The sequence below is a fragment of the Pelodiscus sinensis genome, chromosome 2 (assembly GCF_052426305.1).
Source record: "Pelodiscus sinensis isolate ZL-2025 chromosome 2, ASM5242630v1, whole genome shotgun sequence".
Lineage (NCBI taxonomy): Eukaryota > Metazoa > Chordata > Testudines > Trionychidae > Pelodiscus > Pelodiscus sinensis.
Genome location: NC_143053.1, coordinates 59,699,983 through 59,715,998, shown reverse-complemented (window position 1 = coordinate 59,715,998; position 16,016 = coordinate 59,699,983). Strand labels below are relative to the sequence as shown.

Below are 16,016 nucleotides of genomic sequence, written 5' to 3'. Positions count from 1 at the left end.
GAGTATACATTTTTAAAAATTCACCAATGCAGGATCAAATGTTTCTAAACAGCATCTTTTAAAAAATCTGGGCAATTAAAATCTTTTAAAATAAAATATAGGGATCAGCATTGTCTTCCTAACAGGGGGTGTTAAATATTGTTTAAATTAATAATCGTGTAACTGCACAAAATCGTAGTAGTTACACAATTATTCGATGATCTACAGGGGAGGGGCTGGCAGCACTCCTGGCCCCGAGCCCTCTGCCACCCCATGTTACTGCCTGTGTATCAGAGCTCCCTGTGAAGACCGACTCCCGCCTGCCACCCCATGCTGCTGCAGAGGCAGCAGTGTGGAACGGCAGCAGCTACTGTCCACGGGGGGCCCAAGCTCCCAGCAGACAGAGGCTGCATTGGCACCACACCTACCCTTCTCCTCTCCCCTACCCGCTCACTGCTGCCTCTAATACAGAGACAACAGCATGATATGTGGGCGGGGGAGAGGTAGCTCTGCAAAACTAGTGCTCGTGAAGAGCCGGCTTTAAACCTGGCTCTCCCCACCGTGCCCAAGTTCTCACCAGCCTGAGGACTCCAGACTGCTCCCCTGCTCCCCAACCAGTCCACTCTAAGCGCTGTGCACCCCTTGCAAGGTGGGGGGCAGGGAGCGAGAAAGCTCCCCCTACCCCCAGGACCTGATTGACTCAGGGATGGAGGGAGCACATGAAGTCTCTTCCCACCTCCAGGGGTGCAGGTACCTAGAGGGAACTGCCAGCTATTCTGAACAGCTAGCAGTTCTCTCTAGGCAGGGGGAGAGCAGGGGCAAAGAGTTTGTGTGCTCCCCCACCCCCTAGGCCAATCAGCGTCTGTGGGCAGGGGAGCACAGAAGTGTCCTGGCCCTGCTGCTTCCACCCAAGGCCCCACCCTTTCCAGGGTGGCTCTGGGCCACTTCAAAAATTAGTGATGTGGCCCCCCATCTAAAATTATTGCCCACCCCAGTGTACCAACTACCACCTATCAGAGGCAGTAGCGTGGGGATAAGGGTGGCAGGCAGCTCTGTGGGATCTGGTGCTCAGGAAGAAGCCAACTTAACAGCTAGCTCTCCAGAGGCACCAGCTTCTGATACAGAGGCAGCAAGGCGGGGAGAGTGTGTGTAATCATTTGGATGAACTGATAAGCCCAACCTTATTGGTTAATCATTTACACAACTATATGCTAACATCCCTACTCCCAACAATTAACAAGTCATCAAAAAACAGCACTAAAACATCCTAAACCCCCCACTATAAAACTGAGATAAAAATTAAAAGTAGTATTTTCATGATTTATGAAAAAGCTCTTACAATTGTATCAATATTTTTATCTGATAAGTTCAGGTGAGTTATCTTTCTCAGGTACTGTGCCAGGGACTCTTCTTTGTAGTTTTTGTGACTGACAGTTTTAACAACTAGATCCAAGGTTAGTCGAACCATAATTCTGCAGTTAGCCAAATGTTTGCCGAAACTGTTTCGATATCACTAGCATTCCATATAGTCTTGCAAATGGCTTTTCAAAAGTTCCTTAAAAACAAAAGGAACAAACAAGATTAGTGTCTGTCTACAGAAAATCTGGAAAAGTCAAACATTTTTTTTACTAAAATCTCATTAAAGTTTAATGTAATTTTTCCTATGCAATTCCTTTTACATTTACTGCAAGATATTTATAAACAGAAGCCTCCACTTTTATAAACTATTGTGGCCTCCTTATTTTCAACTCCTGTTTCTGGAATTTATTGTAGGGCAGTACTGCAGCTCTGGTGGGAACGCAGTCCCTGCTGCTCTTCACCACCCCTCCAACAGTTAACCGGTTAAATTATATAATTTTAATTGTTTAATCAGTTAACTGTTTTAATGTGTATTTACATCCCTACTTTTAGGATATTAGATGTAATTCAAGCTTCCTAGATTTGGTCTAAATTGATCAACTGCTGATAAAAGTGCTTTTGAAATTAGGGTTAGGAACTCTCAGGAATTATTTATTTATGTAAAAGTGGCCAGGAATTGTTTCTACTGCCCCATAGAATAGTCTTAGGCAGGACCGACCACATGCAAAGTCTAAAGTTCACCAGGTCCAGTTGAACATAAATAAAATTAAATAAAGTTGTTTTCTACAACAGGGAAAATATACTTTTTCCTGCTCACTCAATTCAAAAAGAGCTGAGCAGATTCTCCTTAAGCTTTCCCCTACAATTTTACCAGTGGCCTGGTCTTGAGACAAACCATGGAGAGCATCTTGTTACCAGCTCCCCTGATAGTTGTGTTTTCTCTTAAATCCTTAGCTCCTGGATTTGTGAGACTACATGAGAATCTAAGCTTTTTTTATAAACTAAAAAACAAACAAATGAAACCCAAAACAAAAAAACCAGTTCGAGCTTTAATGGTTGTGGACCAAAGCTTGACATTTTTTTGTGCCAACCCCAAAGACACATAGTATCAATCAACCCCACATGTATTGCTTTAAGAATCTTATTTTTAAGCCAAGAGCATGATCGGCTCAAGTCAGCAATACAAAAAGAAATTAAGTATAAGAAACTAAGCAGCAGCTGAAATGCAAAGGCAGAAGCTGAAATGCAAGGACATAGACTTCAGACCATACACCAAGGCTGTCAGGCCTTACATACTATGGAGCCACATGTAGCTGTCCCCCTGCTGCCTGACCCACCTAATCACTGAGTCCCTTCTGCCATCCTCATTCCACCCATCACTTCCCTACTTCCTCCCGGCCCGGCTAACCCAATGTGGGCAGCGCCGCATCTCCCTGATCATCCCGCATTTGCCCCATCGGCTGCAGCATCTCCCCTGCCATCCTCCCCATCCCCGTCACCCGACGGCAGTGGCTTGTCCCTCCTCCCGATCCCCTCCCCGCTCCTCTCCAGAGCCAACCCTTCTCCCGAGACACCCCCCCCCCCCCCGCCTCCTTGAGCTGCATGAACGGGCGCCCGGGCGCCCTCGCGTACCACGCGCCTCGCCCCCGCCAGCGGACCAGCACCAGCCTTAGTGAGCGATGTGACGGAACCACGCGCGGCTCCCCAAGCCGTCTAGTTCAGGGCCGGTTGCTAGGGTAACCGAAAGCCAGCCGCAGAGGCTGCCGGGTAGACAGTTCCTCCGCCCACTGGAATGGAAGAAGCTACAACCCTGCCTCGAGCCTCCAGCTGGCTCAACCGTCCCCGAGGGGCAAGGAGGCAGAAGGGAGGGGGAGAGGAAGAGCACTCACGGCCCGCGCATGCGCACTGAAGTTGAGAGGCTGGTCCTCCGTCTGAGATTTTCAGGGGATCCGCGCGACCCTAGAAACTCTCCTCAGGCCACTAGCCCCATCTCCCGGTCTCGCAGGGCTTCTGCTGGTTGTGGCCGCTGCCATGTCCCCGCTGGCGCTCAGTCCCTGACAGGAAAAGGAGCCGAACCTCAGCTACTGTGCGCTAGCCAATGGCATTTCCATAACGTGGAAGCCCAGGGTCCCAACCGCTATTTCCTCTGTCAGCAAACCTGGCTGCGCGCTACCAGCAGCAGTTAGGCATCCACTGTAGCGTTCAAACGCCAACTGTACGCGCCCGGAATGGAACCTTATACACGCGCATAGTCTCCTGATACAGAAACATGAGCACTGTGTACTTAACCACGGGGACATTGCAGACATCGCTGATTTCTCAAAAACATGCATAACACACACTAGAAGCATAGCTCCTGCTGTTACACAGCCAACACATATTCAACAACCACCTTCAGCCTGTGGCTTTCCAGTTGCTCCTCCATAGATTATTATTGAAGTGGTACACTACATTTATGAAAGGAAGAGAAGCAAGGTAGAAAGAAGCAAAATCATAGTTCCTGAGAATCAGGGATTCCTCTGGATCAGTGTTTCTCCACCATTTTTTTTATAAAGTACCCCTTTAAAAAATATAAGTACCCCCAGTACCTATAGTTTTCAGACAATTTTTTTTCTACCATTGCAACACATTTGTTTAAACAACTTAATGATAGCCAGGCAGGCAATGAAATTTTGGGGTATAAAAAGTACAAAAATTATAACAACACCATCACAGGACCTAACCAGATCAGCCATACTGTCACTGGTTCATTCTCCTGCACATCTACTAATGTAATACATGCCATCATGTGCCAACAATGCCCCACTGCTATATACATCGGCCAAACTGGACAGTCCCTACGTAAAAGAATCAATGGACACAAATCAGATATTAGGAATCACAACATACAAAAACACTTCAATCTCCCTGGACACACAATTGCAGATCTAAAGGTAACCATCCTGCAGCAAAAAAACTTCAGGACCAGACTTCAAAGAGAAACTGCTGAGCTACAGTTCATCTTCAAGTTTGACACAATCAACTCTGGATTAAACAAAGACTGTGAATGGCTTGCTAACTACAAAAGCAGCTTCTCCTCTCTTGGAATTCACACCTCCAGATCAGCTACTAGAAGTGGGCCTCATCCTCCCTGATTGGATCCACCTCGTCATCTCCAGCCTGATTCTGGCCTGCATATTTATACCTGCCTCTGGAAATTTCCACTACATGCATCTGACGAAGTGGGTCTTTGCCCACAAAAGCTTATGCTCCAACACTTCAATTAGTCTATAAGGTGCCACAGGACTCTTCGCGCTTTTGCAGATTCAGACTAACACGGCTACCCCTCTGATACTTGTTACAATCAACAGTACTTGGGGTTGCACTGTGTTGACTTCATGTGGCCAGTGAGGACATGCACCTTCGACTTTATAAATTTGAATGCTAAATAAATTAGACCTAGATTTGTAGTGTGAGTATGCCCTAAGTGACTAGGACTACGCAGAAGCCTAGAATTATAGCTGCCTATTAATTTCATTTGGTGACCGCTAGTTCTTATATTCTGGGAATAAGGAAATAACTTTTCCTTATTCACTTTTTCGACATCAGTCATGATTTTATAGACCTCTATCATACCCTCCCCCCTCAGTTTCCTCTTTTGTAAACTGAAAAAGTCCCATTCTTTTTAATCTCTCTCCATATGGGACCTGTTCCAAACCCCTAATAATTTTTGTTGCCCTTTTCTGAACCTTTTCCAATGCCAATATATCTTTTTTGAGACGAGGCGATCACATCTGTATGCAGTATTCAAGATGTAGGTGTACAATGGTTTTATATAGAGGCAATAAGATGTTCTCTGTCTTATTCTCTATCCCTTTTTAAATTACTTCTTACATTGTTTGCTTTTTTGACTGCCACTGCACGAGTGGATGCTTTCAGAAAACTATCCACAATGACTCCAAGATCTCTCTTGAGTAGTTATATCTAAATTAGTCCCCATCATATTGTATGTATTGTTGGGATTATTTTTTCCAGTGTGCATTACTTTACATTTATCAACATTAAATTTCATTTGCCATTTTGTTGCCCAATCATTCAGGCTATGGCTACACTGCCTTTTTTTGTAGAAGAGGATATGCAAATCGCACTCACATTTGCACATCTTCTTCTAATTTTTTTCCGGAAGACGTTTTGCTGATAAAAAGTCCCAGGTAGACGGGGCCATTTTTGGGGAAAAAAATACCCTCTTTTGCAAGATCCCTTATTCCTCAAAAATCAAGGTTTACAGGATCTTGTGAAAGAGGAGTTTTTTCCAACAAATTGCCCCGTCTACATGGAACTTTTTATTGGAAAAACCTCTTTTGCAAAAAGAATTGGAAGAACATATGCAAATGTAAGCACGGTTTGTATTTCCTCTTCTACAAAATAACCCGGCAGTGTAGACATAGTTTGGTGAGATCTTTTTGAAGATCTTCCCAGACTGCTTTGGTCTTAACTATCTTGAGCAGTTTGGTATCATCTTCAAAGTTTGTTGCCTCACTGTTTACCTCTTTCTCTAGATCATTTATAAATAAGTTGAATCAGATGGGTCTCAGGACTGACCCTTAGGGGACCCTGTTAGTTACCTCTCTCCACTTGGAAAACTTACCATTTATTCCTACCCTTTTTTTCCTGTCTTTTTACCAGTTATCAATCCATGAAAGGACCTTCCCTCTTATTCCATGACAACTTACTTTACTTAAGAGCCTTTGGTGAGGGACTTTGTCAAAGGCTTTCTGGAAATCTAAGCATACTATATCCCACTAGATCCCCCTTGTCCACTTGTTTGTTGACCCCCCTCAAAGAACTCTAGCAGATTAGTAAGGCATGATTTCCCTTTACAGAAACTATGTTGACTTTCCCCCCAACGAATTATATTCATCCATGTTTCTGACAATTTTATTCTTTACTATAGTTTCAACTATATGCTAAATATGAGGTGGAACAGCTTGGGCAGCTGGTGCGGCTGAGGCTGAGGCAGGCAGGCCCCCAGCCCCACCTGCAACCCCCCCGCTTGCTGAAGACCTCCCCATGGGGTGGGGAGGAGGCAGTGCATCCGTGTGCCCCAGTCTCTGGAGTACTGGAGAGGGAGGAGGTTGCACGGCTCTAGGCTCGTCTCCCTGGTCCCTAGAGCACCAGGGAGGGAGAAGGCTGCGTGACTCCAGTCTCCCTGGCCTGGAGCATGGGGAGAGTGGGTGCTGGGGGCATAAACACTCCACCCCCAGAATGCCTGCAGCAGGTGTTCTGAGGGCAGAGTGTAGGTGGGGCTGTGCCTGGCAGTTTGGGAAGGCAATGTATTCCCTAGCCTAGACTACCAGACGCCTATGTGGAACATGTTTTTTCATTTTTGTTATGGCTAACACATTTCAAGGACCATTCATGGTGAAGTGGGCTGTTAACCTTCCAGTCAAAAGAGGGGAGGGAAAGGTGCGGAAGGCAGCTTGGGAGGTTGCTAGCAGGTTATAGATTGCTGCAATAAGCCACAAATCCAATGTCTCAATTCAGTCCATGATTATTAGTGTCTAGCAAAATTATGAATTTAAGCTCCCAGGCTTGTCTTTTGAAAGTGTTGTGCAGGTTTTCTGTGAGGATGAGTACCGATACATCAGCCAGAGTGATAACTTTGTGAAAAAAGTGTTCACCCACAGTTGATATGGTATTTTTGCCTTGTATCATTTATTTGAGTGAGTATTATTTGAGAACATAGTGATTGTCCTCACCTCTTTCCCCCCACAGTTAGTTGTTACCAGGACATGCAGTGGACTGGATGAAGTACACTGCATGTTGTGAGAGGCATGTGTAGGACCTGTGGATCTTTAAAGACTTTTTATCAAGGGTATGTAGATGCTTATCTGTTTGCTAAATTGGGGCCTTAAAGCACATCAGTCAAGACATAGCCACTTAAAGAACTTACCTTTTTTAGGAGAAAGATTTCCTCAAATTCATAGGAATTATCTTCATTGTAACTTTTTTCAGTATCCTAAAAGATTTTAATAGAAAAGTTTCTCTTCTTTTAGGTGGGAGAGGTTGACGTTGGATATTAGGAAAAACTATTTCACTAGAAGAGTGGTGAAGCACTGGAATGGGTTATCTAGGGAAGTAGTGGAGTCTCTATCCCTAGAGATTTTTAAGTCTCGGCATGACAAAGCTCTGGCTGGGTTGATTTAGTTGGGATCGGTCCTGCCTAGGGCAAGGGGCCAGACTTGATGACCTGAGGTCTTTTCCAGCTCTACGGTTCTATGATTCCCTCTTCCCCACCATAAGGGCCCAATCTTTTTCCCATTGAAATTAATGGCAAAAGTTATTTTCAATGGAAGCAGGATTAAGAACTAGCTTTTCTTTTAAGTGTCTAACTGCACTTATATTTATTGAATGTGTAGGCCTTGCCCTGTAATATTTGTTAGAAGCAGGAGCAAAGTCTAAAACCTTCCCATCCTTCAAACTTGGAATTTCCTGTATCTGCCTTGCAAATAACCAAAGACTATAATACATGATGACCTTATTCCTACAAATTAGTATGGAATCCAAACTGAGTGTACCCTGGAGGTGCCTGTTCTGGGAAAACGTTTCTTAAAAAAAAAAAAAAAATTTTGTAGTTAGCTTGCCCCTTCATAGCTACATGTTTTGTAGGTGTCTAAAGCTGTCTAATTTGGTTTATAAACATGGACCAGTTTAAGAGAAAATATTTGTTCATTACAATTTGAAATAAGATTCTTGTCTAGTGGCACATAGTATTAAACAGTCATCTGTGTACTCTCCAGAGTAGCAGAAATTTGGCAAAGTACAAGAAGCCCTTGTCTTCAAGAAAGCATTTGGAAATATAGTTTAAAAACATCAAGAGCTGGATTTCTTACAGTTCTAGCCTGTATCTTTTAACTGAAATTCATTTTCTAAGTACATTAAACACTTTGAAAAATCTCTCTTTTATAACAATGACGATACATTTTGCATGATTTCATTTCTGAACTGATGTATTTAAACCCCCCCAGCTATAAATGGTATATAACAAATAAGAATCTGGATATGTTCTGAGAAAACTGTTAAAACACTTCCCAGAGACAGGGAAGTTATGAAGTGAAGCTTATATATTTAAAAAAAAGCTAGAAGGAAAATGTGGTTTTAAAAAAGCTAGTAGGAAAATGTGGTTAAACTTTTTAAAGACCAGTCTTCAAACCTTTAATTCTGCAACATTTAAAATCTTTCATGATCATTAAGTAATACATGTTCTCTCCTATTTCTTGTGGAAAGTGAGAAATCTATGTAAGATAGGACCAGCATTACTTCATTTAATCCTGTTTAAAACCAAACATGACAAATCAATTTAATGTTTATCACTGAAAATTATAGATTTAAAGTATAGATTTGGGGGAGGGAGGGCGTAGAATGTTCCCAAAACAATATGTGCCAGATCAGATGACAGACCATATTCACTGAACCTTTGTAGATAGATCTCAGACATTTTACTGTACTTGTATATTTGAAAAACAGAACTAAAGTTAGTCAAATATGGCACTTTTTATTGGACAGATCTTCTCTAAGAGCTTGTCTACACATTACATTTATTCTGGATTGAGTCAGGGTATGAATTTAAAACAGAATAGCTATTCTTTATGGACAGCCCTAAGCTATCATGCAAGTATTTCACATTTTTCACTCATCCTGATCTGTACTTTCAAGTCTAAGTACATATATTTCAATGCATTTTTACCAGCTGCCTCTAGTCCTGCAGTCAACTGCCTACTAGTAGACTACTTTCACATAGCACCTCTTTGATGGGAGCAGCAGTCCACCCACACCTTAACAATTGCAGGATGGGTCTCTAAGGGCCAGAACTGTCCTCTCTGGTTTGTGGGGATGCAAATTCAGTGAGTCTCCATTGTATGTGTGAGCAAGAGAGGGAAGGGGGAGAAAAAGAACAGCTATCTGCACTGTGAAAAAAATTACCTCCAAGAACAGATCAATCTTGGAAAATTTTACCTCACAAGATATTTTAGAAACTTGCAAGCAAAAGAAATCAGACTATTAGAATGCAAGCGATAGTGAGCATGATCAGAAGTTGCTATAACAACCTAGCTCCAATTAAAACTGGGCAAAACAAGAGCTTAACGATTTCTTTATCATGAAATTAAATTAAATTTCAATCAGTGTTATGACTAGAAATATACAATTTGAAAGAAACAATGCAGGTATTTCTAACTTTTCTGATCCTTCCTTATTTTCCACTAAGACATTTTAACAACTTGACAGATGTATAACAGAAGAAAAATGTAAAAATTATTATAATAGTTGCAGAATGACATTTGTGTATAATATGCACTGGTGTTGCAAGATTATTTTGCCAACACAAGTACATGAATAGTGAATTTTTAAAATAGATGTTTCTATAAATGTACATCAGACCTTTTAAAATATATTTCTCAGTTAAGGCTAACTGATATTTTACATAGCTAATTCTAGTCCTTTAAGTCCTGGAATTGTGCAGTTTTAGCTGGCTGTAATAATATTTTTCAGCCAAGTTCTACACTAGAGAGTTATTTCAAAATAACTACTTATTTTGAAACAACAACTGGAGCATCCATGCTACCATGCACATTATTTTGAAAGAAGGGGATGGTTATTTTGAAATAACTCCTGGTTTCCATGAGGAATAACACTTATTTTGAAATAGTTATTTCAGGAGTTATTTCGAGATAATTTATCTCAAAATGATTTCCTAGTGTAGACATACCCTAAAAGTTGAAAATTAAAATGTCCCATAATAGTGTGGTATAATGAAGTGCTAATTTGTAACCTGCATTATTAGATCCAAGATACAAATACAATTAATGCACACATTTCACTTTTGAAACGTATCTGCCATTTTAATACTCCCAGCTTTCTCACTAGTTTCAGGCATCTACCATACAACAATCTGTGTCCTTTAGAAAACAATATATGCTTAATTCCAGATATAAATGATATCTCAAAATGAAGGCAAGTTGCCTTCAACAGAGGGAAGAAAATTCAGATGGTTCTAATTGTACAGATTGTATGTCCTCAGAAGCAGGCATATAAATTAATTTCCTTTTTCATAAAGTTATACTTTTGCAGTTATACAAAAGCCCTAAGGTAACTGTGTCTAAAATAAACAGAGAAAGTCAGAGAGGAAATGATAGATGAATTACATAGGAATTGAATGCAAGTTTTAGTAAAAAAATTAAAGTTCCTAAAACAATATATATAATCCTCTCAAAGGGCTTAGGCATTTCCTATCCATGATGACCTAAACAGACAAATAGAGGCAAAACAGAGTAAACATTTTTTGTTAATACTTGTTGGATAGTACAGCAGCATTTGATGGGAGCAAATGCTCTTTACCTCTACTTTACAGGCAAGAAAACAAGCACAAAAACATCTTTGACAAAGCCACCCAATTGGTTTATGGGACAAATCTGGAATAGAACCTAGGTCTCTTGAGTCCTAGTCCTATGACCTAGCCATTGGATCATAGAGTGTCCCAAAAGTCTGTATCAAGAAAATAAACCAAATGTCACAGCAAATATTTCATATCCTTTAAATTTCATGAGAGTCAAAACTTAACTCTCCTGGGCTACGTCTAGACTGAAAGCCTCTTTCGAAGGAGGCTTTTTCGAAAGATACTTTAGAAAAAGCCTCTTTCGAAAAAGAGCATCTAGACTGCAAGCAGTACTTTCGAAAAAGCAAGCTGCTTTTTTGAAAGAAAGCACCCAGGCAGTCTGGATGATCTTTTTCGAAAAAGCCCTGTTTGTATTCAAGAACGCCTTTTTTCGAAAGAGCACTTTCGAAAAAAGGCGTTCTTCCTCGTGAAATGAGGTTTTCCACCTTCGAAAGAAAAGCCGCGTTCTTTCAATTTAATTTCGAAAGAACGCGGCTGTAGTCCAGACGCAGGTCAAGTTTTTTCGAAAAAAGGCTATTTTTTCAAAAAAAACCTTGAGTCTGGACACAGCCCTGGAGTTTATTTCCCTCAACTCCTAGGCTGCAAAAAGCACAACTGCAGTTATTACAAAATGTGGCCTTAAGGAACAATATTTTGTTAAGACATTTAAAAGTTTAGTGTAATTGCTATTAACTCCAAAATAAATATGCATATTGCCTAATTAACTGGAAATGCCCTGATGTCAGTTTTGTCCCTAAGTCTTGGCATAAAAAATCCTATGTGCAAATCAATCACTATTTATCAATCATATTTTAGCCATTTCCTTCTTTTAAGCACTTGTGACCTCAAAATAGAGTCTCAAGTTGTTTTGTGGTATATTTATATTTTTGACAGAATAAATCAAATGTTGAGTTTTTATATATCTTAAACACAAGATGACCCCATTTCTGGCTAGGGCTTGTGTGCTATTGTCCTACAAATAAATAATATTAAGAGATGTACCCTGATTGCAAGTAACAGGGCAATCAAGTCACATGAGCTTTGCCAAAGAAGAAGAGGAACAAATATTAACCATTGTTAATAGTTTATGTTCGCAAGAGTTTTCTGAACTGAGTAGATAAAAAAAACCGATTGACATGTTAACTAGTAATTAATTTATTCATTCTTCACAGAAATTCATTCTTAATATGGAAGTCTCTTTTGTAACCTTGGATAACAAAAAGAGGCTTTGTAATTGTAATAATAAATAAAATGAAAAATGGAGATAAAACTTTTAAAGAGATTTTCCCTTTGCTCCTTATTCTGGACTACTTACTCATCAAAAATACCCACACTGACATCAAAGTTCAAAGAAACTGCTTGCATTAATAAAGATTACTTGCATCATCAAGTGTTGTAGGGTTAGGATTTAACTTAGGGTATGTCTACACTTGCACCCTCTTTCGAGACAGGGATGCAAATGAAGACATTCGAAATTGCAAATGAAGCCGGGATTTAAATACCCCATGCTTCATTTGCATAATCCTGTTATGGCGCTATTTCAAAATAGCACTATTTCGAAATAACAGACGCTGTTAAGATGCGGTTATTTTGAGAGAAAACACTTCTCTCGAAATAACCGTGTCTTAACAGCGTCTGTTATTTAGAAATAGCGCCATAACGCGATTATGCAAATGAAGCACAAGTTATTTAAATCCCGGATTCATTTGCAATTTCAAATGTCTTCATTTGCATCCCTCTCTCGAAAGAGGGTGCAAGCGTAGACATACCCTTAGGCAAACATAATAAACCGATCAGATCATAAATTGGTAGTTTTGTGGACATTTCTTATATTTTTGCAATGCGAAAATTACAAGGATCAATTTTCCAGAATGCTCAGTACATCCAATTGGGGCTAGATTTTCAGAAGAGCTCAGCTCCCAACACACTTAAATTAAGTGATCAGGATTTTAATAAATGCTCAGAACTCAACAACTTTCTTTGTTGTCAAAGAGAGCTGTAGACTTTGCAAATCTGGCTATTTTAATTAGTTGCTTAAGTGGAAGATGCTAGATAAGAGTCCGTTTGAAAATCTGGCCTTTGTATCCTGAATACGTAAGCATGCATGTTTTCAGTTTTGCTAAATGCTGCTAGCAATCATTGACTGACAAAGCATTACCAGCCAAAATCACATCAAAAGCTAGTGAGGATAAATATACTGAATAGTTGATAAAACCATTATTTGTGGAACTTCAGAGGGAAACTTTATAATCTTAAATATTTGATGTGTATGAAATTTGAGAATAGTGTTAGTGCTGCTTTATGTAACAGCCTCAGATACCAGAAATATATTTTTCACAAATGTTGCCTTGGCAGTTTAATTCTAAAAAAATCCAAGAAAATTTGAAAGATGAACAGTCCATTTTCAACTCAATGTCTATATTTAGATATATTGCAGACACCAGCAACAGGAATTTATTCCTACGTAGGCGGGATTCCTACTTCTGTACCTCATAATTCACATACCAGTTTCTGAAAATATCTGCACTTAAAAAACTACATTTTTATGGAGAATCATTGCTAGTTCTGTGGTCATGCTTTGCTGTGTTTATCTGCAAGAGGCTGTACTGCACTTGAGTTTATCATCCTATTGTGCAATGCTGTGACTGTTCAAAATATGAAACTCTGCCTAGGCACTGTTTTATAAATCAACAGTCCCTTAGCTTGAATTGTATTCTGCAGTGGTCCCCAACCTTTTGGGACTGCCAGGCGCCCGGGAGTGGGGCCGCGCCTGTGCCGGGCGCCTGGGGCCCAGGGTGCAAGAATGGCTTGGGCCAGCCCTGGTCACTCAGCGGGTACACATAAATGCCCCGGCAGGCACAATGGAGCGCCTGGGCACCGCATTGGGGACCCCTGTATTATAACATATTGACCAAACAGGTCACAATATATTATAAAATATAGTCAAGATAGTTGGATAAAAAGTAGTCTTGAAAATTAGTACTTCAAGCATAAAACTTCACAAAAGATAGTGAGCAGTTAAAACTTACTGTATGTTTTTGTTCTGGAAAAAAATCTAAGTGAATTTCACATAGAAGGGATGATACAACAGACTCCAGAGTTACAAACACCAGAGTTACAAATTGAGTGGTCAAGTACACCTCATTTACAACCAGAAATATGCAATGAGGCAGCAACAGAAAAAAAAAGCAGATACAGTACAGTGCTATAAGATATTAAAAATAAAGGGAAATTAAAGCTGTACTAAGTCAATATTAGGTTGTACATTTTTAAAGAACCTACAAGATGTTAGAAACATTTCAATTACAAACCTCTGTTCCTGAGATGTTCTAATTAAGGATGTTAGTTATCGTGTAATTGAATAGTTGTGTAACTGCATAAAAACTTAGTTATATGACTATTACATAGCTCCCAGGGATGGGGCCAGCAGCCAGTGCACTCCCAGCCCCACTCCTGATACACAGGCAGCAGCCCAGGATGGCAGGAAGGAGCCAGTTCACCAGGGGAGCTACCGGTAGTTTAAAACCAGCTCCCTGCACAGACCAGCTGCCTGCCACCCTGCACTGCTGCCTCTCCCTGATACAGGGATGGCAGCAGTCCCTGTCCGTGGAGGGTCCAAACTCCCCATGGACAGAGGCTGCTGTCATTTTAAACAGGTAGAGTTTAAATTCCTAAAATCAAAGTTTTAAAAAATAAGCATAAAACTTTGTTAGCTCAAGTATTATATCATGTACACATGCTAAAATACAAAGGATTTCTGAAAAGGCTATATTATGCTAGCATTTTATATAGATATTTATGTTGTATCACAACTTGGAATCAGGATTTACAAAGTAAATTCTCACTGATGGCATGAATTGTTTCTAAAGAGATATTTAGGATACACCTAAAGAAAAACCCATTTTTAAATGTTATGTGCTTGGTATTGCTTTTTGTCATATATTTGTATTTATTCTATGCAATAAAGGGTTGAATGCTAGAATGAGCTCTCCTATAGGAAACTATGAGGAAAAAAAGTAGTTTCCCAGGTATCCCATTACAGTTGCTGTATGTTTTAAGTTGTTTAAAAGGGATTATACAGTGTAGCCCTGAGCACTGCATCTCCTCCTGCATAACCAGTTGCGAGTGTTAGGCCACAGGATAAGGCCATGATGACACTGATGACTGACCATCTAATCACTTAAGATCCCATGGCACTTTTTCCTAAGGAGAAGAATTTACACCTGTACTATGACCAAATTTAAGTCAGGCAATTACATTCTACCTAAGTTACCCCTGCAATTCTAATTAATTTTCCTCTCTGAAAATGTTGCCTACTATTGCTTTACAGTATTTGCTGCATTATAACTGTACAAATGCCTGTATTTTCCTCATGAGTGATGTAATTCCATTGTATAACTAGCACATCTGCTTAAAGTACACAGGAATCCATTTGGATGAAAAGTATTATACAAATTATAGCTAATAAAAATTCCCAGACAAAAGACTGACATAAGGGTATAGTTAAGATTAAGAGTACGTAATTATGCAAAGCATAAAGCTTTACAACATATAATATGAGCATATTGTAAATTGTCCCAAAAACAAAAACTGTAAACAAAGAATTCAGGATTAAGGTAAATTAAAAAAAAGTAAACATCCTGAAAGTATAAACATCTTGAAAGTTTGTTCAATATCTTTATTAATGACCTGGATGAGGGGATGGATTGCACCCTCAGCAAGTTTGCGGATGACACTAAGCTAGGGGGAGAGGTAGATACGCTTAAGGGCAGAGATAGGGTCCAGAGTGACTTAGACAATTTGGAGGATTGGGCCACAAGAAATCTGATGAGGTTCAACAAGGACAAGTGTAGAGCCCTGCACTTGGAACGGAAGAATCCCAAGTATAGTTACAAGCTGGGGACCAACCAGTTAAGTAGTAGTTCTGCAGAAAAGGACCTGGAGGTTACAGTGGATGAGAAGCTGGATATGAGTCAACAGTGTGTCCTTGTAGCCAAGAAGGCTAATGGCATATTAGGTTGCATTAAGAGGGCACTGCCAGCAGATCCAGAGATGTCATTATTCCCCTTTATTCGGCTCTGGTGAGGCCACATCTGGAGTATTGTGTCCAGTTCTGGGCCCCCCCACTACAAAAAGGATGTGGATGCATTGGAGAGGGTCCAGCGGAGGGCAACCAAAATGATTAGGGGGCTGGAGCATATGAGAGGCTGAGGGAGTTGGGTCTGTTTAGTCTGCAGAAACGAAGAGTGAGGGGGGATTTGATAGC

At 40.4% G+C, this 16,016-nt stretch overlaps 1 protein-coding gene across 4 annotated transcripts in view; it reads right to left on the bottom strand.

Annotated features, from left to right (window-relative positions):
* PPP1R42 (protein phosphatase 1 regulatory subunit 42) overlaps positions 1-3,850 on the bottom strand; it is a 55,608-nt gene extending 51,758 nt beyond the window's left edge. Inside the window, exons 1-2 of one of the 4 annotated variants that reach the window (XM_025188872.3) lie at positions 3,228-3,850; positions 1,319-1,534 (exon numbers count right to left, since the gene is read on the bottom strand). In XM_025188872.3, the coding sequence (XP_025044657.1) occupies positions 1,319-1,447 (129 nt within the window). In that variant the 5' untranslated portion in view covers positions 1,448-1,534; positions 3,228-3,850. Of the gene's footprint in view, positions 1-1,318; positions 1,535-2,970; positions 3,192-3,227 lie in introns of those variants that run through there. The other 3 variants (XM_025188870.3, XM_014577770.4, XM_006131481.5) reach the window with 3 other exon arrangements.
* Positions 3,851-16,016: the final 12,166 nt, after the last annotated feature.